The 20952-nt window shown below is 34.7% G+C and overlaps 2 protein-coding genes across 2 annotated transcripts in view; both read right to left on the bottom strand.

The window, feature by feature from the left end:
- LOC139954872 (interferon-induced very large GTPase 1-like) overlaps positions 1–20952 on the bottom strand; it is a 297255-nt gene that overhangs the window by 59079 nt on the left and 217224 nt on the right. The gene's annotated exons all lie outside the window — the stretch shown is intronic.
- LOC139954756 (interferon-induced very large GTPase 1-like) lies at positions 8701–12072 on the bottom strand. The gene has a single exon (XM_071954677.1). It carries the CDS (start codon positions 12070–12072, stop codon positions 8701–8703), a length of 3372 nt encoding a protein of 1123 aa, XP_071810778.1.

Below are 20952 nucleotides of genomic sequence, written 5' to 3' on the forward strand. Positions count from 1 at the left end.
TGAAATAAGGAAGAGCAAACCTATGCTGAACTCATGGTACAGCTATGCTACTTTTTATTATTATTATAATTGTCATCTGTAATGAGGGTAGTCCTGCCCAGTGCAGCCAGAGGAGTCCTCTGGTGATTCAATGTCCGCGTATACTAAAACTCATAGCAACAGTTTGCCAAGTTTCGTGGAACTATATTGCCATGGGCCGTAGATACGGCTATAAGGTCGACCTCTATTAATTTTGTTCGCGATTGGAGCCTAGTCTGTTTGAGGTAGCATACGTATTTTTAAAGCCCTATTAGCTTACACACTAAATCCCAAAACTAATGTGGTCTGTAAGTCTAGATAGAAGTTCGAACTAGCTACGCTGCCTATCACTGGATAGCTGACAAGTTGTAGTAGGAACATCACATTTCTTGCTATGAGAGCCCGACGTTTACGTCATTTGCAAACAGACCTCTTTACTCAGTAGTAAACAATTTTCGTACGCTGCTCGTGGCAGGCCTAAAGGGGTCTAAAATTGCCTCAATTTATCCAATTTGTGCACCACAAGTACTTGCATCCTGATTTTAAGCATGCTATCCAGAAGAAAAAAAAACAGATCCTGATTGATAACATATCAAAAAATAAGGTTAACCTGCTGCTTTTGGCACTTTTTACTAAGAAAAACTCTCTGGCGGATTGATAAGACTCTAATTGGAGTATGCCACCTTAAACATATATGTCATTTAAAGGGCAACAAACATGGCTCGTTTACAAAAGGCGGCTTGGTTGGAAATCATTCACTGAGATGCCGTCATCTCTCAAAAAACAGATCCTGATTGATATTTCGATTTCGATTTATTTATTTTAAACCAGTATAAATATAAAATATTTATAAAAAGGCGTACATCAAAAACAGTTCTTGTTAAGATTAAACAAATGATATGGTAAATGGTAAGTGAAAGAAATAAGATTGTTAAATGGTTTAAACATAAAATGATGAAACAGTCATTACTGAAACTATAATAAAGGTTCTAAACTATCAAATTGTATAAACATTGCTGCAGGGTATATGAACGAATTTCTATACAGTTGAATTCTATATTTGGGCAAGATATTTGGATTTCTGAGGGTTCTGATTGACTTCACTAGATGACTCATGAGTGGGACATGCAGTGGGTGTTTTTCGTCATTCCTGATTTTTTCTGTCATTCTGACGAAGTCATTCCTAGGAGCTCCATTTAATTCCTCTCTTAATGATTGATAGTCGATATGCAGTATTTATGATGCATACTTACGGAATTTTATCAGTCTGGATTTATCTTTAGCGGAAATGAAGTGATACCAGACAGGTACAGCATATATAATGTGTGGCAAGATGAAAGAACGGAAAACACTCTCCTTTGCACCTTCATTGAAGAAAGATACTACGTAAGCCAAGCTGGACAGCATGTAATACACTTGACTCAATGCCTTCGATATATGACAACTGAATGTCAGTTTATCATCTATGCATACCCCTAAGTAGTCACTCTTTGACGTTCGCTCTACCTTCGACCCATGTATTTCAACCCTACTTGATCCTGCCGATAAGAGACCTTCGTGCTTTATGCTAGCGTTAGCAAAGCACATTTCCTTGGACTTTGCTGGATTGAGCAGTAGATTCTTCCGATCACAGGTTGAGACTATATCATTCACTGAACTCTGATAATTTGACTGATCATTGGCAAACGAACTCTTCGATATTCCACAGAATACTGCGGTGTCGTCAGCATATTTCGTGACTGAGAGATGGTCATTAGATCCTATCTCATCTGTGTGTATAAAGTGAACAATATAGCAGACAATGGGCCTCCCTGAGGCACACCAACTCTGATATCAGACCTGTTCGATAGTCCTTTCTCCAACTTAACTTGGCGTGACCACCCTGTTAGGAAATGAGCTAGCCAGTGTAGAAGCCATGTTTTAGGAATAAATTCAGTAAGGTCTTTAATCAACTGATTGGGTAAGACTGTATTGAAAGCACTCGAGAAGTCTAAAAAAAGCACTTTCGATATAGTGGTTTCCTTGCTATTGATGTGCGTTACAATTTCATGTACAAGCAAGAGCACATCATCAACACAGGAGACACCCTTTCTGTAAGCAAACTGACATTTATCCCCATACTGATCGATACTACACATTAGGTGTGGAAGTAGAAGCTTCTGCATACTATTGAATGCAATAATGGATAAATCTATAGGTCTGAAATCATTTACATGCTTTGGGCTTTTAACTTTCGGGACAGGGGCTGTTAACGCCATTTTCCAAAGATCTGGTATTTTGCTATTATCAATGCTCTCTTGGAAAATTATGGTATATATAGGAGCTAGGTCACATGAGAAATATTTGAAAACCCACCAAGGGATATTATCAGATCCACATGCTACACTGTTTTTTACCTTCTGAAATTGACGGGTTACTTTTTGAACATCTAATTTGGGAGCGTTATCGTCCAATGCAGGTAAGTGTAATGGTATGTCTCTACTTACAGAGTCATTGAAACGTCCAAAATGTTCAACCAAATCCTCCCAAATTCCTTATCAACCTGCAACTTATAGCGTGTAAATCACGACAATATATTTGAAGTAAAAGTTCAGTCAGTCATTAACTCAAGAAAACTGCAAATATCATAGTGATTGTTTTTCAGATTTGTAACGGCGAAGTATTTAAGTAAGTAAGGTATTCTGAATACAATGTTCATGACTTGCACGGTTTGAAATATCAATTTGTTCTTGAATAAAAGAAAAATCAAGAGGAATATTGTTAATATAAGCTTCCAATTGTATTTCATAAATTGTGTATTCCATTTTATACTGAATCGTACTAACATGATACACTTTGAGTTATATCATTTATTCCATAGTTATGAGATATTAACGTTATTCTAAATGATTCCTTATGTAATTTTGTTCCTGTCGAATATGTACCAAGAGCAAACGAAGCATTAATAATATTGCTGGTTTACACCTGAAGGTCTTTGACCAGAATAAGAAAGTTAATAATAATCAGCAGTTATTTTTACGACGCTTAAGCGACCACAAATGTGGGAGAAGCCCGCAAGGGCTTATGGATTACAACTTACACGTCGGGTGGCTTCCAATTCAACATTTAACTCAAATTTTGGAATCTTTGGAAAGTTAGGTCACAAAGTATAACTTTACATGATTTAAATTAAACTTACCATTGCAATTGACAAGAATATATTGTAATGAAAATTCAAGTAGTTATTATCTCAAGCAAACTGCATATCATAGAGCAAACAATCTGTTTTCGCCTGGAATATCATATAACACTGTAAATGAATACAAAGCAGCTTCAGATTTCAAATATTGCTTGTTTATACCTGAAGGTCTTTAACCAGAATGAGGAACTTTCATCACAAAATCGTGGGAACTTAGTCATTTCTGAATTGCCAGGGTCTTGTGCAAATATACAGCTCAGTTTATGATCACATTTTTAAGCAATTCAATGATCATGGTATTTGCCACTGTGGTAAAGTTTGAGCCCTCGATGAGAGCCGTTGGCATTGTTTGTTAGGCCGGATTAAACAGACGGTGAAATGGGCATCCCTGGGCATGATCTGCGAAGGTGACACGGAACCTTTGTTCGGACTGTACACACTCATGTAAGCAAATTGAAGCTCTCAAAAGTGAACGATGACGTAAGCCGTCATAGTAGGGATCGGTTTGTATATGTTAATAATGCAAAGCAAATTGCAGGTTTATTTAGGTCTTTAGTGTGTTACAACTTACCAATGTTATAAAAGGAATGCAATGCATCCAAAAATATCTTACTTGCAATAATACTGACCCAGACATTTTGTGTAGTGTACAGTGGATACAAAAAAATACTGATTGCATTATTCAGACATGTTTTCATATGTAATATACCTTTCATCTGAAAAAATATAACTGAAATACGTCACAAGTTTTTTCAGAATATGTTGATACTTCAAGTAAGACCATAATCCTAAACTGAATTATAACAAAAGTTAATAATTGAGAGATATTGTAAAATATTCCCTGAAACGCTTTAATTTTACGAGTTAAGGAGGTTATTATGATGGTTATTTCCCTTAGATATCTGTATGTTTGTTCCTTTGCTAATGAAGTGTTGCACTTTTTGATGGAGATATGATAGACAGCCCTGTTTACATCCACAGCATGGTTCATCACCTTACACCTCACGTAACAGAGCAAGATGTAAAGAGGTGATTGTATAGCTACAGGAACGTCTTGAACCATTGTGCTACTGTCTCGAAGTCTTCTATGTTGTACTTCTTGCTCTGAGGCTCTAGTTCAAGTGGGAACATGTACATCTGATGGTAGCTGTCTGTTGCCTGATTAATATTTACAAGTTGCACTTGATATGCACCTTATTACCATAGTTAGGCATAAATGTAATAATGGTCTATCCGAAAGCAAAATTTATTTTTATGGCAAACGAATGCATTTTCTTCGCATATATCATTTCATGTGGATGGAATTGGTGTTATTATATTTTCACTGAAGCTTATTGATTCAAACCTAATATGGGGACACATTAGTACCGATATTCGTCAAAGTTGATTGGGTCCTAGAGTATACTTTTGGTGCATCGCCATAGTTTACTCTTTTCAGAACCTTCGAACTTCAAGAGTATTCGAACTTGATGGGCATCCTGTCCATCAAGGGTAATGACATCTTCCAGTAAAACGTTTGGCATATCTTAAACTTCAAAATGTAGGACGGTTGACCTGAGAACAAGGACGATACGCACGACTTCTGTTCACCGTCATGTTATTAGATTGTAGTTTACAACGCTACAAAGGATCGTGATGAGTGTAATTGATAGTTTTATACATAACGAAACATATTAACAAATGTTCTTCAAAATATTTGTAAATGCCACCAATACAGAATTCTTAGTACAATTGGCTAGTAGTAGTTTATGTGAACAGAAAGGCTTAACAAACACTTACAGAAACAGTAGGGCCAGTTTCCACAAATTAAAGACCTGCAAAATGCTGATGAAGTAATATAATTAATAAATATAATGAATATGTTCGTTGCGCTCTGACTTTGGTTATTGTTCTTGAACTGGAAGTCTTTCAATTATGTTCACAACTATAACTCAATTTTGAGGCTATGCGATGGGCGGTCATATTATATATTTTCCCTCTCATATGAAACGATCTAGATGGACGAAGAGATAAAAGATAGCTCTTCCGAAGATAGATCAGAATCTTCAGGTAACTTCTTTTAAAGCTCGACATTATAACCTTGTAGTTTAGTGGTTATTTGTTTTGGGTGAGGAATAGGGATCATTCGAAGAGTTATGTGTCTCATTAGTAAATGCAGTATTGTAGATGCCTATGTCGTGATTTTCGTTGGCTTTTGTTTATTGTTATGGTAACGTTATGTGATAAAAGGTGCTCCTAGGGACCTTCACAACCTAATGTCAAGTAATTCTTAATGGAATCTTCACGTGACACGCCCTCTGGACGTTTATACATATCTATGCTAATTATTACAAGTATGTACTGAGTAAACATGCTGAAAAATTGCATGTTTCGTCTGATGGGAATGAGGAACAATTAAAATTCAACACACGTATTGTCATCGTTGCCGATGTGTGCTATTTGCTTAGCGTGACCAAATGGAAATTTCCGCTTGGTCGAGGTCGGGCAGAGGTCAATACTGCCCATTTACTAGTTGCCTTTCATATCAACCTCGATTTGCATACTTATGTAATCGATGCACAATTACGTAATCGATGTATACTTGCGCATTTTGAGGTGCACATGCTTCATTCCTCTCCTGGCTCAGAGAGGCGTCGCATGTGTTCCTGTAGCACTGTTCCTTAGTATAAAGCCGCCGTTAACCCCAGAAAGCCGCCGTTAATCCCTGTAAACCCCTGTACACCGCAGTTTGTCGTGCTGTTGGTTTTGCCCGGTAACGATTGTAAGTTAATTATCAAGAATGTAATTGTCGCCAATCTTTCTCTATGTCTTGTTTCATGTTACCAAATGTTATTTGTTATACTTCTTCCTTTTCGTGCATTGTTTTATAAGAAGAAATATAATGCATTATTATGTTATTATTGATTTGTTCAATTCATGTGTTTATTTCACCAATGTTTGTATATTGATGTATTGATATCTTTACTTTCTAGTTTTCACCGTGGTCTTGTTCAAACCACGCGTGTGAATAAATGGGCTAAAACATACAACCACCTTGTTCAGCTTCATTGAGCGTCGTCTCGGTGACACGTATCTCTTCATATATATATATATATATATATATATATATATATATATATATATATATATATATATATATATATATATATATATATATATATATATATATATATATATATATATATATATATATATATATATGAAAGGGGGCTTTTGTCTAATTCTTCCCCGGCTAAATGTTAAAACAAAAATGACGATTACATGTGACCGACATGGCCTCAGCCCCCACCCACCACACCACTGGGACCCCCACTGTGAGCGTCACTGAACTGAATTCGTTCAAACCTATATATATAATTCATCCTGCAATCGCTGTTGAACCTCCTGACACCACTTGCCAGTCCTGTTGTTTACTTTTAGCAGCTGTTCACAGTGTCGTATGTAGAAGATCAACACAAAACATACTTTAGGTACTGTATTGTGTACTGCGTAAAAAATAACACCAAACAACAATTTCTCCTCCATATCAGAACAACCAAGCTTTATTAAAGTATAGCGAAATGGAAAAGGGTTGTTTAAGTCAAGACTAAGCACCACCGTAGTAATATAGTTAAATATTTCGAGACAAGGGTGATAGGCAATCAATTTCTTAAGGTTGAATAAATTATATTGACGGTGGTTACAATGGTTTCTAATTACATTTTAAAATAATAAATTGTAAAGGATAAACTGTCAAGATTTGCTTACGTGACATAATTTACATATTAAAAAGTGAATTCAATCATAAATTATATCACTATTATAACATTACATTCAACTTCAAATAGCTCTTTAGAATGCTGTCAGCAAATTGTAGATTGTTGTCAGTTGAGAATATTCAAACAATAATACTTCCATGATTGCAAAACAACTTATTAACTGTTTCTTAATTTTATGTGCATGATTAAGGTAAATCGTTTTCAAATTTACAAATTAAAACTTAAACCGCTTCAGTGTAAAATTTTAAATATTGATTAATAATAACTAATTATTTAATGGATATTTTCGAATGAAAGTAAACGTTTTTCTTAAACGAAATTAATATACATGGTTCTACAATTTTTTTTTTACTTAAGCTATAGTTTTCAGGATGCTTAGAGTTCTTGTCTTTAACAAAATCCAAGTTTACCATCGATCAATAAAAGTGGTATACAGATAATTTCGTAAGGTTGAATAAAGGTAAATTAACTGTAGTTACTAACTATACTTTCTTATACATGAAGATATAATAATATGTACTGAAAAACATTCAAGTCTAGCTAATAAAGCTACGTAATGTCAATCATGTGTTAGCACATTATTATAATATTATATTCTATTGTAGATTGTCCCAGTTTAGAATATACAACTAATTAGAAAAAACATTAAAATGTTTTTGTTTTTTCTTCGAATTAAACAACACAAAAAATGATAATATTCTGTTTTATTTTAAGTAATATACAATGCCTGTTTTACATACTAAAACATTTATTAAAGTTTCTACCTCAACTACGAAAAGAAATACTTTCACCGTTATATGCGTTTAAATTTTCAAAATTAAAAGCAGGACTAATATCTTACATGATGAAGGTATTATTTTCAATATTAAAATTTTTCTTTTCTTAAAAATTTTCACAGTTACAATTTTCTTCGATGTTGAAAAAGAAAAGTTTGTTTCTTATATCGATGTGTGTTAATTTGTAACTATTGTTTAATGAAACAAAGTTAACTTTTTGTAACGAACGTACATGCCACTGAAAGAAATTTATACGTTAAATATTGTTTCCAATGATTTGTCTCTTAAAAGAAACATTAACAGTTAGTTTCAGTTATCAAAATGGTTTGGAAATATAAGCTATATCAGCTCATAGATTTTAAAGTGTCAAAATGCTTAAAAACTTATAAAGTTGACTCCTGAAGTTTACTTTCAGGAAAAAAAAAGTCTAAGAGAAAATTCCACGCGATTTCGAACAAGATCCATTGAATATGTGTTCATATGAAACTTTACATGTATGCATTTACAATATATCATATTTTAGCGAAACAATTTGTCTTTTTAAATAGCCACAATATAAATATTAGTTGGGATGTGCCAATTACAGATTGTTGTTTTCATCAGATTGACACAAGGATCATAAACTTTCAATAATAATTTTGAAATTAAAGATGAAAGTATTATAATAAATTTGTTACAAAATCGAAACTAGCATTGAAGAGTTAAACTGGACAATGATTCAAGTCCACAGTGATGGTAAACTTATGTGACCAACTATCTCCTATTTTTTCCTTTTTTCACATTTTCTCCCTTCAAATTTGGAATATAATTCAACTAGAGCTTGAACGGTTACCGTAAACGATACTTTACTGAATGATATATCAGATCTGTAAAAAATGTATACTGCGCGTGGTGTTATTTGCGATGACAGCATCTGTTGTATCTTAAATATACGTGTACCGTCTTGAACAATAACCTATGCTGCTGCTGCCTATTTACTGTTCAGATGGTACTCCTCCCTTAAACATTTTAATGCATCTTGCTCTGAAACTGTACCCCATTCTTTTGGGAGCTCTGCTGGCTTTAAACCGTACAACTTCGCAAAATCATTATTGAAAGTGTGCAATACCCACTTCCAGTATGTTATTGGAGCTTCGTCTTTAATTGGGGTAATATCCCAAGAAGGATAATCCTCGGCATAGTCCTTGTAAGGTCTATACTCCTCTGGTGGGCCTATGCAGCAGCGATATTCAGTGTCGGAGGCTACTAACATTGTGCATGGAGCAGATACCAGTTTTAGTGACACTAGGCCATGATATCCTGCTACACCCTGTGAGTAATGGAAGATAGCTTTGTGTTTATGTTCACCTCTGATTTGAAAATGGCAGGGTACTTTACAGAAAGGACAAACGTCCTTACACGTTCCTAAATGATCTAAGATATCAAGTGCCACATCCCGCATTTTTGAATAAAGTTGAGATGCTACTGACGGATCACTTAGTTTCTCTAAGTTCCATTCTTTAGTAATATCTGTTTTCAAGTGCGAGCTGAACATGTTATACAACATCTTGGTAAATTCACCAATGTCACTTAAATTGAATTCCTCAACAGAAAACTGTGTATTCATTCCATACCCTGAAAGGTCATCGTTTTGGAGAAATGTATTTGCCCATTCCCTAAATGTTGTTGTTTGTTCCCCTCCACATCCCATCAATGTATGTTCAGTATTACGCAATGCAGATTTAACACAGCGTAGTATTTCATCGATTTTGCCATATATTACGTTTCTAACCCAATATTGAGACCGTTTTGTTATTGCAGTTAGAACCTTCTGGCTCAACCAAGTGCTAACGAATTTATCATTGTCCTGTATAAAATCATAATACAACTTTGGATCTTTCTTAAGACAGAGGTCTTCTAAAATCTTGCCAAGCATCCTCTGCTTATCGTTATAGCAATCTTCATCCCTCATTTGTTCTAAGAGTTTTACATTGAAGGCATTTAAAGTTACATTTTGCAAAACAGTCACACATTCAGAATATGATCTCTTTACAGCCGCTCCACTCTTAATGGTTTCATCAACATAGCTTTTAAAGTCGTCTTTTAAACATTCCTTCTCATTTTCAAACATTTTTTGCAATGAATTGTGACTTTCATACTTTAGTTGACATTTTATGCAAAATTCACATACCTCGTTCTGGATTGCACGAAGGGTACTAGCCACATATTCACTTTTGACCTTGCTTTGCGTTAATACATTGTACACTTCTTGTAAAATAGTGTCTACGCAACTTTGTTGAAACGGTATAACTTTCGCGTGACTGTTAAGATCAGTTTTATGACGATTTACAATTCTAGATATTGCATCTTTAACTTTGTCCAGTCCGTCCTTAGATCCCGGCAAATGTTTGCCAAACCATTTAATAACATTTTCCCACACCTCCAAAAAGGTCCCTTTTTCGGTGTTAACTGTTCCTCGTATCTCGTCAGTGTACGCTTTGCTATGTACTGTGCGAAGCATTAGGTTTTTTAGACTGTTATCACAAGCCTTCTTGATATATTCCTCAGTAATCTTGGATTTTTGGAATTCTTGTTCAAGCTGTTTACTTTTTTTATCCCAAAGTACGTCGAATTGTTTATCTAATTCCTTAGGGTTTTCCTTCCAATAGGAAGTGGGTTGTGCGTGCTTTAAATTATTTGCGGCTTCCTTAGCCGCAGTTTTCAGTTCTTCTTTTGCCTTTCTGATGAAATTTGGCAATCCTTTTTTAAGGGCCTCATTTTGTAATTGTATCTCTGTGTTTTCTTTGATACCTCTTTCAATATCTTTACCAATGTCGATCGTTTCTTTTTTGATACTCTCTTGACGTCTTTTCACCTCCTCTTCGTCTGAATGCTCCTTTACGTATTCATCTATTTTCTTATTTATATCTTCGCATTTATTAGTTATTTCAATCTTCAGCCTCATGTAAAAGTCTTTTTTCGTATCATTCTTGATATTTCTACCATTGCTAAGCTCCCATTGAAATATCTCAGTTCTCATTTTTCCAATAAGTTTATTATGCTCTAGTCGGAATCTTTGGTTACTGAGGGCATCAAAACTATTTTGGAAATTAAAGACGAAGTCTTCTGATTTCACTGCATTCCATACATCCTTCAATCTTTGAACAAATTTTGCCATTGTAAACTGACGTTGGATTACCGGTTGATTTGCTTTTGGTTTGAAAATGGCAATGGCTTTCTTTAAAGCGTGAATTTTCTTACTTACCAGTGTAAACTGAGGCGAGATTACCGATTGATTTACTTTTGGTTTGAAAATGGCTTCCTTTAGGGCGTGAATTTTATCACTGTAGCCAGGATTTGGAGGAGACATTAAACCCATCCACAAGCATGGGAAAAACTGCAAGTCATCCTCTTCAGCTAGAGGAAATACATCTGAAAAATCTTGAATGTTTTCTACTCTTTCCTCAGCAGCAGCAATACGAGTGGCTTTGTTGAGAGCATCCTTTATTTTAGCCATGTTAGTTTTATTGTTAGCGGCAGCTGCTATGTCGCTCACTCTCTGCTGAATAATTCTGCAATTAGAAACCAAATCGACTTTCTTCATTCTTATCAAAGCATGGACAGCTATTTGCAATATGCCAATCATATCTGGGCCAATAGTTTCTTGACCGATATTCAATAGGGTAAGGTCCCCTATGCACATGACCAGTGTCGCTATCGAATTATCAAATGTGTGGTCGTTGAGAACAGTTCGATCTGGAGAATGCAATCCTTCAGTATCAATAATCAGAAGATACTGAAAACCAAGTTGTTCATGAAATGCTTCGTTCACTTCTAACAATTGTAGGTATAACCCCCGTGTGCATCTACCAGCACGTACCGGAAACCTGACCCCAAACATACTATTTAAGAACGTTGACTTTCCACTACTCTGGATACCAATTATAGACAAAACAAATATTCGTGGGTTATTAAGCGTTTTATCGAGATTCTTTAAGATGCCTGATATCCAATCAATGGGAATGTAAACAGTTTCCCCATCTAAAAGTTCCAATGGATATCCTGCAAGAAGTAATTTTGATGCCATGTTAACCAGCAATTTATTTTGTTCGTGAGCTTTATCATTTTTCAGGTTTGCTTCATACCATTGTCCTAACTTACGAATAAAGTGTTCGCAAGTAATGTTTTTCGCATTAACTTGTTGGCTTTCTTTTAGGAGCTGCTTTTGCAAATCTTCTATTTCATTTTGCAGTTTCATGCGTTCACTGGGTGAAACGTGCTTCAGGTCAGACTTTCGTTTTTGCAGGTCAGTATTCAACTCGTGGATTCTCTCAAGTAGTTGAGGAAATTCATTGGTGGTCATTTTTTTGATATGTGTTTGGAAAAAGGACATGAAATAATGCAAAAGATCATTTTCGTCAAGCATAACTGTTTTCAAGTTATTAAAAAAACTTCCATTTTGGCAGATAAACCCTTTTCTCTTTGCTTTTTCCTCATATCACGTTTAGTTTTATCCTTTGCTTCAAACTGATGATTGACAGTTTGTTCCCCACGACACAAACGTTTTCTATCAGCTTCGACCCATTTACCCCATTCCACTTGCAATTGTAAATATGATTTTTTCACTTCCTCTATGGATTCAGTGTTCGGAAAAGAGGATTGCATCAGTTGTTTTGCTTTGTAATAGGAATCATATGCCTGATCCACGGTTACTTCATTAAAGCACAACTTTTTCCAGTCTTCAATTGAACGGTAATCATCACTCCTTGTGAAATTGCAGTATTGCATAATCTTCTCACAAATGATTTTTGCAAGGTCTGTTGCATTACGTTCCAAGCCAAAATCAATACTATCATCGTTTGCATCGATGTTTAGTGTATTACGCTCACTGTTGAGCTGTTGCTTACGTGTTTGCCTGCCCTTCTTCTTTTTTTGTTCCATCAAATGTATCACGAAAACATTTTTGAATCTATTCTTTATGTCATCAATTGCTGTCTTGTAGCATTCCAATTTGTCTTTATCTACAAAGAGGAATACAGCATTAGCTGCTTTGCACGTAAACTCACTTTCGGTAGTAAATTCTGTGGCATCACCTCTCAGATTCAACAATAACGTAACTTCTTTTAACAAATCCTCTTTTCTGCCGTACATTGGCAGATACCATTGGGCTTCTACTGATCCACAACAATGGAAAACGTTCTCTTTTTCATCATCATAAGACATAAAATATTGAAACGTTCCATTACCTTGAGCTCTACCAATGACATTATTTAATACGGACGATTTGGAGATTGAAATATCACCAAATCTTATGAATGCAGTGGTAAATACAGGCTCACGTACCATACGTTTCTCTGGAGCAAGAGATGTTTCATTTTCTTTCCATTTTTTTACAACACGACTTAATGCCCAAGTAAGCAGCTCTGGTTTCGCGTCATCTCTTACCCCAGGTAACAAGACTGGCACGGCAAGTTGACAAGATGCAAATTTCTCCAGCAAATGTTGTCTTAAATGATTATCGGAACAATGAAGAATTGCATATATGAAATCCCTTACACTACCTTCTATGTGAAGATTCTCTTTCCATGTTATCCTACTGTCTAGTGAGGTTAGCTTACTGATAAACAGAAATAGTAAATCTTTTCTCTTCTCTTCTTTTTCCTCTTTTTCTTCCTTTTTTTCTTCCCCTTTTTCTTCCTCCTTTTTTCCCTTTTCTTTTGAATCGTCGCTTGGGATCAGCCGTACCTCTGTGGCCGCTTTCAGGGTGAGCTTCCGTGGGAAATAGTCCTTTAGACCAACCTCTTCCAAGTATTCCAGAAAATCTTCTTCAGTTTCTTTATCTATCGAATATAAGAGTATATACTTAAATTGATGTCAAAGCCAAACTGAAGTCGTAAAAATTTGAAACGATACATGTACAATTCACAATTGTAATGTGTGTCTCTATCTGGAAATATACCAAATTGTAAGTACCTCGTATATAAACGAACTATGACGATGTTGCTAGTCAAGAATAACTTTCCGACTAAGTATTGCTACATTTATTCTCGGAATATTTCCTGCAGCAGCGAGAAACGAGTGTAGGTGATGGTGAATGTCGCTGTCAACCAACCTTATTTCCAATGAGTACATGCACCCGCAATAATGGCATTTCGAAGCGAGAGTTAAGCAAAGACAACATGCTTACTCTCACAGTAGCCATTACTGCTATCGTTATATGATATGTTCATTCAAACATTTGCACCATAAAGAACTCTTGACAACAGCTAACTGGATATCATTTTTCTCTCATGCTGATTGTTTGTGAGTTACTAAGTCGAACAGTTTGTAAAACGATACATTTATTGGAGAAGGACCCAGAACGTTTTTCAAAATACGGGATCTGCATGATCATACATTGATCAAAGAACATTCTTTACAGTTTACACGGTCTTTGTTGCAAGAATAAACAATAGCATTTCAGTGACAAACGACATTGGAAATGTTTTACACACACATTACACGTAGTTTGCGGAAACTATGCACTGAGCAAAGAAATATCGATATGATCCCGATAACGTAATACACACATGTATATAGACTATTTTACACAAGTTTCTTTAACGAACATGCGAAAAAGAAAGCTACAGGCAACTTCTATAGATAAATACAGGGAGACATGACAGAAATCAACAACAAACCTTATTATCGTATTACCGACAAGGGATGATAAGCAAAGAGAGCAGTAGAAACATACCATAATATACTGAATGGACTAATTCGAAACTGAACGTGTATTGAAAAAAACAACTTCGACGTTTGATGATGCCACTATGCAAAACGTCGATCTAACGATGTGATGAACAGAAAAGTTTACACTCTTCCCGGCATCCACAAATTATCTGAAGGGGTATTCTCGAGAAGTTTAATACTGGCTCTTTATAGTTGCTCACCAGAAGGAGTATAATGATGAAGCTCATGAGGAGGAGAGGGAAATTATTTCAACACTGAACAAAATGAGACCTTAAAGAGACATATTGCTAATAATACTTCCGCTTGTAATTTATTCTGGTACTCCCATGGTTTGATTTAAGCTGAATAATTTATTGCCTACAAAGGATTAGCTATCTTAATTCATTTGGAATTCTAATAACCTTAACTACTCTTTTAATTTGTTTAAAGTTCCATTTGTATCATCCTTTGTGAATGCTGTTCTACAATTTTTAATTTCTATATTACTGTTTTATGAGCCATCTGGAAAGCATTTCTAACTAGATTAGTTTTCTTATACTGTTTCTCGTTTTCTTATTTTTAATGGTTTAGTTTTTATACATTTAATAGCCTCTAATTATCATCCTTCTACCGGCCTTTGTGCTTGAGTGTTTAGGCAGTTCTGCTTTATATCTGTCGGTTCAATTTGTGGTAATTAAAGTTGAAACAAGATTACACAAGGTCCCCCTAAAAACAATTTAAAAAATCGACTTATCATCTGGCATAATGGTGTGGAACGACTACACTGTTGTTGGAGCGATATAGCAGGTTTATCCTGCAAAAAATCAGTAGATAAAGCTAAACTGTTAGATTGCCTTGCGAAAAACGTATTCAATTACACTGATTTAACAAGTGTAATTCAATTGAAAACTTGTTTATGTTCTCAAAGAGACTTTGTCTAAGTCAGTCAAAGCTCTAAGCATTAGGTTTCTTTTTGAACCCTTCACTACATTTAGTGATTTTGCGTACATTTTGTCTGAGCTTCTATGTATGGATTGCTGATAGCTTTCTCCAAAGATCTTTTCCTGGTATGTGAGAGAGAGAAGCTAAGGGGGGGGGGGGGGGGGTTATTACAAGTAGCTGTAGCCTATATGTCGTGCATTGCCTTACCGGGAGATTCTTGTTCTGACTCACTGGTGTTGTTCTCTGTATTGCCGGCCATCTGAAATGAATGGTTAAAGAGGAAAAAGCCTGTTCAAATGTTATTTACAACATGACGTTTCAATTACTCCCGAGACCATCATTGACTCCTAACCTTCGCATATAGTTAAAATAGTTTGACATCATGATCATCAGTTGCATTTTATCCTAAAAATACTATGACGGATGTATGAAGAAACCTGTTTGTCGTACAAATGTGTCTATATTGATATCAAATTTTAAGTTAGTTTAACATAACATTGTAGTAATTTATTGGTCGGCAAGTTTTTCTACAGATTATTACGGTACTCAACATAAAACTGGGATTGAGCAACTGAGGCAACTCCATTTAAAAATATGTCAACTACAATATTTCGTAGTAGTTCATCTTAACAAGAGAGACATTTCTGGTAAGAGTGGTTTTCAATGAAACTGCAACTGAACGTGTAAAATCCATTAAATCAGTCAACGAAGCATAATTGATTAAATTTAGAGCTGAAACTTAGAGGGCATATAGCATTTCAGAAGATATTGAGATAAGCTCAAAACATTTAGCTTAAAGCAGCATTTTGCGTCCTTTTCTATGATTTTTCTCAACCTCACTGACTCCACTATGCCATAACGACATACATAACTAGATTACCTATTTAAATCTTACTCCAAATGGTGGCATAAAAGTCGAAAAATTTGCAACTTTCAAATTTTTTTTTCTCCAAGATATTTTCCGTTGGGATCCCAATAAACCTCGCCCATAATATGAATATTTAAACACTACGAACTTCATCGACCAATACGTAATACAACACCATACTTGATTTGTGTACAGTCTATATGGCAGTTGTACCAGTGAGTTCCATAACAACTCCCTGGTTGTACTAACGCTAAGTCTTGAATCTATTTTTAGCAACGGCTCATAACTAAACCTGCATCTCTGATTGGTTGAATTCAAATTAGTGGGTTTGGGGGAACTGTATACGACTAATTTAAAATGTGGAATTTGTCGTGGACACTTTTCTCATTATCTGCAAATATCCTTAATGACTCGCCAATTAACGATGTTGGCAGGGAAAAACTTGGCTAATATCTTAGTTTGCTGTTTTGCGATTGGTATATGTAAAAAAACTCGATGGATATGTCAAAAAAAAGTAGAAAATGCCGACCAAACGCAAAATGCTGCTTTAACACAATTGTTCCACAAAAGACAGCATAACAAGAGAAACATTTTTGATAAGAGTGGTTTTCAATGAAACTGAAAAGCAATTCACCGTTTAATATATTAAAATCTATTCATGCATGTAAAAGATGGTGCTATGATCAATTTAACTTAATGGATCATTCTAGACAGCAAATGTTAAATTGGATATCTTTGTACAGTACTGTTTATAATGAAACTACGTGCAGCTATAACTATCTGAAACAATCTTTCCAAGTCTCCAGTGAATACAATGTTGTGAGGAAGGAAAACCAACTGAACATAATGATGTTACTCTCTTGACAATAGTAACACATAATGTTATCGTATATCGTAACCAACAATGAAGAATGACTTATCGAGTGCAATACAATTTGTGTAAAATATTCTATTCACATGATTCTATTCAACAGTACATAATATTAAATGTACCTCATCGATATTTTGCTGGGAAGTCGTGCCAGTAGCAGCGTCTTACACGTCAGCTCATCTCTGTCTTCCTTATTCTTTCGTTTCGTTTTAATTATATTAATCATTTTATTTGAAGTAACAAGTTGAGGTATGGACTTGGTGTCGGGTTAATTATATATGGTGAACTTCATGATTTCAAAATAAACGTCGAATGTATGACAGTATCAGAAAAATCTATTTATGTATCTGTCTATTTATCAGGTAAAACGGACCCACACTTTAGTTATCGCAGAACTGGTTTAATACCCGAGGTTATAGTGCACCATTGTTTTATTCACTTGATCCGATACTACCGAGGTAATAAAAATGTACCATATCGATATTTTGCTGGGAAGTCGTGCTAGTAGCAGCGTCTTTCACATCATCTTCATCCGGGTTCTCTGTTTCCATTATGGTTTCGTTTCTCCCTTCTTTCTTTCTGTGTACGTCCTCCTATAATAATCAACACAGCAGAATGACTCAAATTAATTCTTCCGAAATGAACTCCAATATTAATTATATTAATCATTGCATTTGAACATATTAATCATTTGAATTGACAATATTAATAGTTTCGCTATCATTTTTATATCAGTTTATAAACCATTTGAAGGAGACAATTGAAACAAGTAAAGTTAAAGTATATGGACTAAGTGTCGGGCCCAATTTTGTGTTGATCATAATGATTTGAAAATATACGCCAAAAGTATGACGGTATCAAAAAAAAATTATACTATAATGTATCTTACTGTTTGTTTTTCTTTCTATCAGGAAAAAACGGACCCACGCTTTAATTATCGCAGAACTGGTTTAATACCCGAGGTTATAGTGCACCATTGTTTTATTCACTTGATCCTATATACTACAGTGGATAATAAAAATGTACCTTATCGATATTTTGCTGGGAAGTCGTGCTAGTAGCAGCTTCTTTCACATCATCTTCATCCGGGTTCTCTGTTTCCATTATGATTTCGTTTCTCCCTTCTTTCTTTCTGTGTACGTCCTCCTATAATAATCAACACAGCAGAATGACTCAAATTAATTCTTCCGAAATGAACTCCCATATTAATTATATTAATCATTGCATTTGAACATATTAATCATTTGAACTGACAATATAAATGGTTTTGCTATCATTTTTATATCAGTTTATAAACCGTTTGAAGGAAATAATTTGAATTAACAAGTAAAGTTAAAGTATATGGACTAAGTGTCGGGCCAAATTTTGTGTTGATCATATTGATTTGAAAATATACGCCAAAAGTATGACGGTATCAAAAAAAAATTATACTATAATGTATCTTACTGTTTGTTTTTCTTTCTATCAGGAAAAAACGGACCCACGCTTTAATTATCGCAGAACTGGTTTAATACCCGAGGTTATAGTGCACCATTGTTTTATTCACTTGATCCTATATACTACAGTGGATAATAAAAATGTACCTTATCGATATTTTGCTGGGAAGTCGTGCTAGTAGCAGTGTCTTTCACATCATCTTCATCCGGGTTCTCTGTTTCCATTATGATTTCGTTTCTCCCTTCTTTCTTTCTGTGTACGTCCTCCTATAATAATCAACACAGCAGAATGACTCAAATTAATTCTTCCGAAATGAACTCCAATATTAATTATATTAATCATTGCATTTGAACATATTAATCATTTGAATTGACAATATTAATAGTTTCGCTATCATTTTTATATCAGTTTATAAACCATTTGAAGGAGACAATTGAAACAAGTAAAGTTAAAGTATATGGACTAAGTGTCGGGCCCAATTTTGTGTTGATCATAATGATTTGAAAATATACGCCAAAAGTATGACGGTATCAAAAAAAAATTATACTATAATGTATCTTACTGTTTGTTTTTCTTTCTATCAGGAAAAAACGGACCCACGCTTTAATTATCGCAGAACTGGTTTAATACCCGAGGTTATAGTGCACCATTGTTTTATTCACTTGATCCTATATACTACAGTGGATAATAAAAATGTACCTTATCGATATTTTGCTGGGAAGTCGTGCTAGTAGCAGCTTCTTTCACATCATCTTCATCCGGGTTCTCTGTTTCCATTATGATTTCGTTTCTCCCTTCTTTCTTTCTGTGTACGTCCTCCTATAATAATCAACACAGCAGAATGACTCAAATTAATTCTTCCGAAATGAACTCCCATATTAATTATATCAATCATTGCATTTGAACATATTAATCATTTGAACTGACAATATAAATGGTTTCGCTATCATTTTTATATCAGTTTATAAACCGTTTGAAGGAAATAATTTGAATTAACAAGTAAAGTTAAAGTATATGGAATTAGTGTCGGGCCAAATTTTGTGTTGATCATATTGATTTGAAAATATACGCCAAAAGTATGACGGTATCAAAAAAATATATACTATAATGTATCTTTCTGTTTGTTTTTCTTTCTATCAGGAAAAAACGGACCCACGCTTTAATTATCGCAGAACTGGTTTAATACCCGAGGTTATAGTGCACCATTGTTTTATTCACTTGATCCTATATACTACAGTGGATAATAAAAATGTACCTTATCGATATTTTGCTGGGAAGTCGTGCTAGTAGCAGCTTCTTTCACATCATCTTCATCCGGGTTCTCTGTTTCCATTATGATTTCGTTTCTCCCTTCTTTCTTTCTGTGTACGTCCTCCTATAATAATCAACACAGCAGAATGACTCAAATCAATTCTTCCGAAATGAACTCCCATATTAATTATATCAATCATTGCATTTGAACATATTAATCATTTGAACTGACAATATAAATGGTTTCGCTATCATTTTTATATCAGTTTATAAACCGTTTGAAGGAAATAATTTGAATTAACAAGTAAAGTTAAAGTATATGGAATTAGTGTCGGGCCAAATTTTGTGTTGATCATATTGATTTGAAAATATACGCCAAAAGTATGACGGTATCAAAAAAATATATACTATAATGTATCTTTCTGTTTGTTTTTCTTTCTATCAGGAAAAAACGGACCCACGCTTTAATTATCGCAGAACTGGTTTAATACCCGAGGTTATAGTGCACCATTGTTTTATTCACTTGATCCTATATACTACAGAGGTAATAAAAATGTACCTTATCGATATTTTGCTGGGAAGTGGTGCTAGTAGCAGCGTCTTTCACATCATCTTCATCCGGGTTCTCTGTTTCCATTATGGTTTCGTTTCTCCCTTCTTTCTTTCTGTGTACGTCCTCCTATAATAATCAACACAGCAGAATGACTCAAAATAATTCTTCCGAAATGAACTCCAATATTTATTATATTAATCATTGCATTTGAACATATTAATCATTTGAACTGACAATATAAATGGTTTCGCTATCATTTTTATATCAGTTTATAAACCGTTTGAAGGAAATAACTGAATCAACAAGTAAAGTTAAAGTATATGGAATTAGTGTCGGGCCCAATTTTGTGTTGATCATAATGATTTGAAAATATACGCCAAAAGTATGACGGTATCAAAAAAAAATATATACTATAATGCATCTAACTGTTTGTTTTTCTTTCTATCAGGAAAAACGGACCCACGTTTTAATTATCGCAGAACTGGTTTAATACCCGAGGTTATAGTGCACCATTGTTTTATTCACTTGATCCTATACTACAGTGGATAATAAAAATGTACCTTATTGATATTTTGCTGGGAAGTCGTGCTAGTAGCAGTGTCTTTCACAT

This window comes from Apostichopus japonicus, chromosome 17 (genome assembly GCF_037975245.1).
Source record: "Apostichopus japonicus isolate 1M-3 chromosome 17, ASM3797524v1, whole genome shotgun sequence".
Classification (NCBI taxonomy): Eukaryota; Metazoa; Echinodermata; class Holothuroidea; order Aspidochirotida; family Stichopodidae; genus Apostichopus; species Apostichopus japonicus.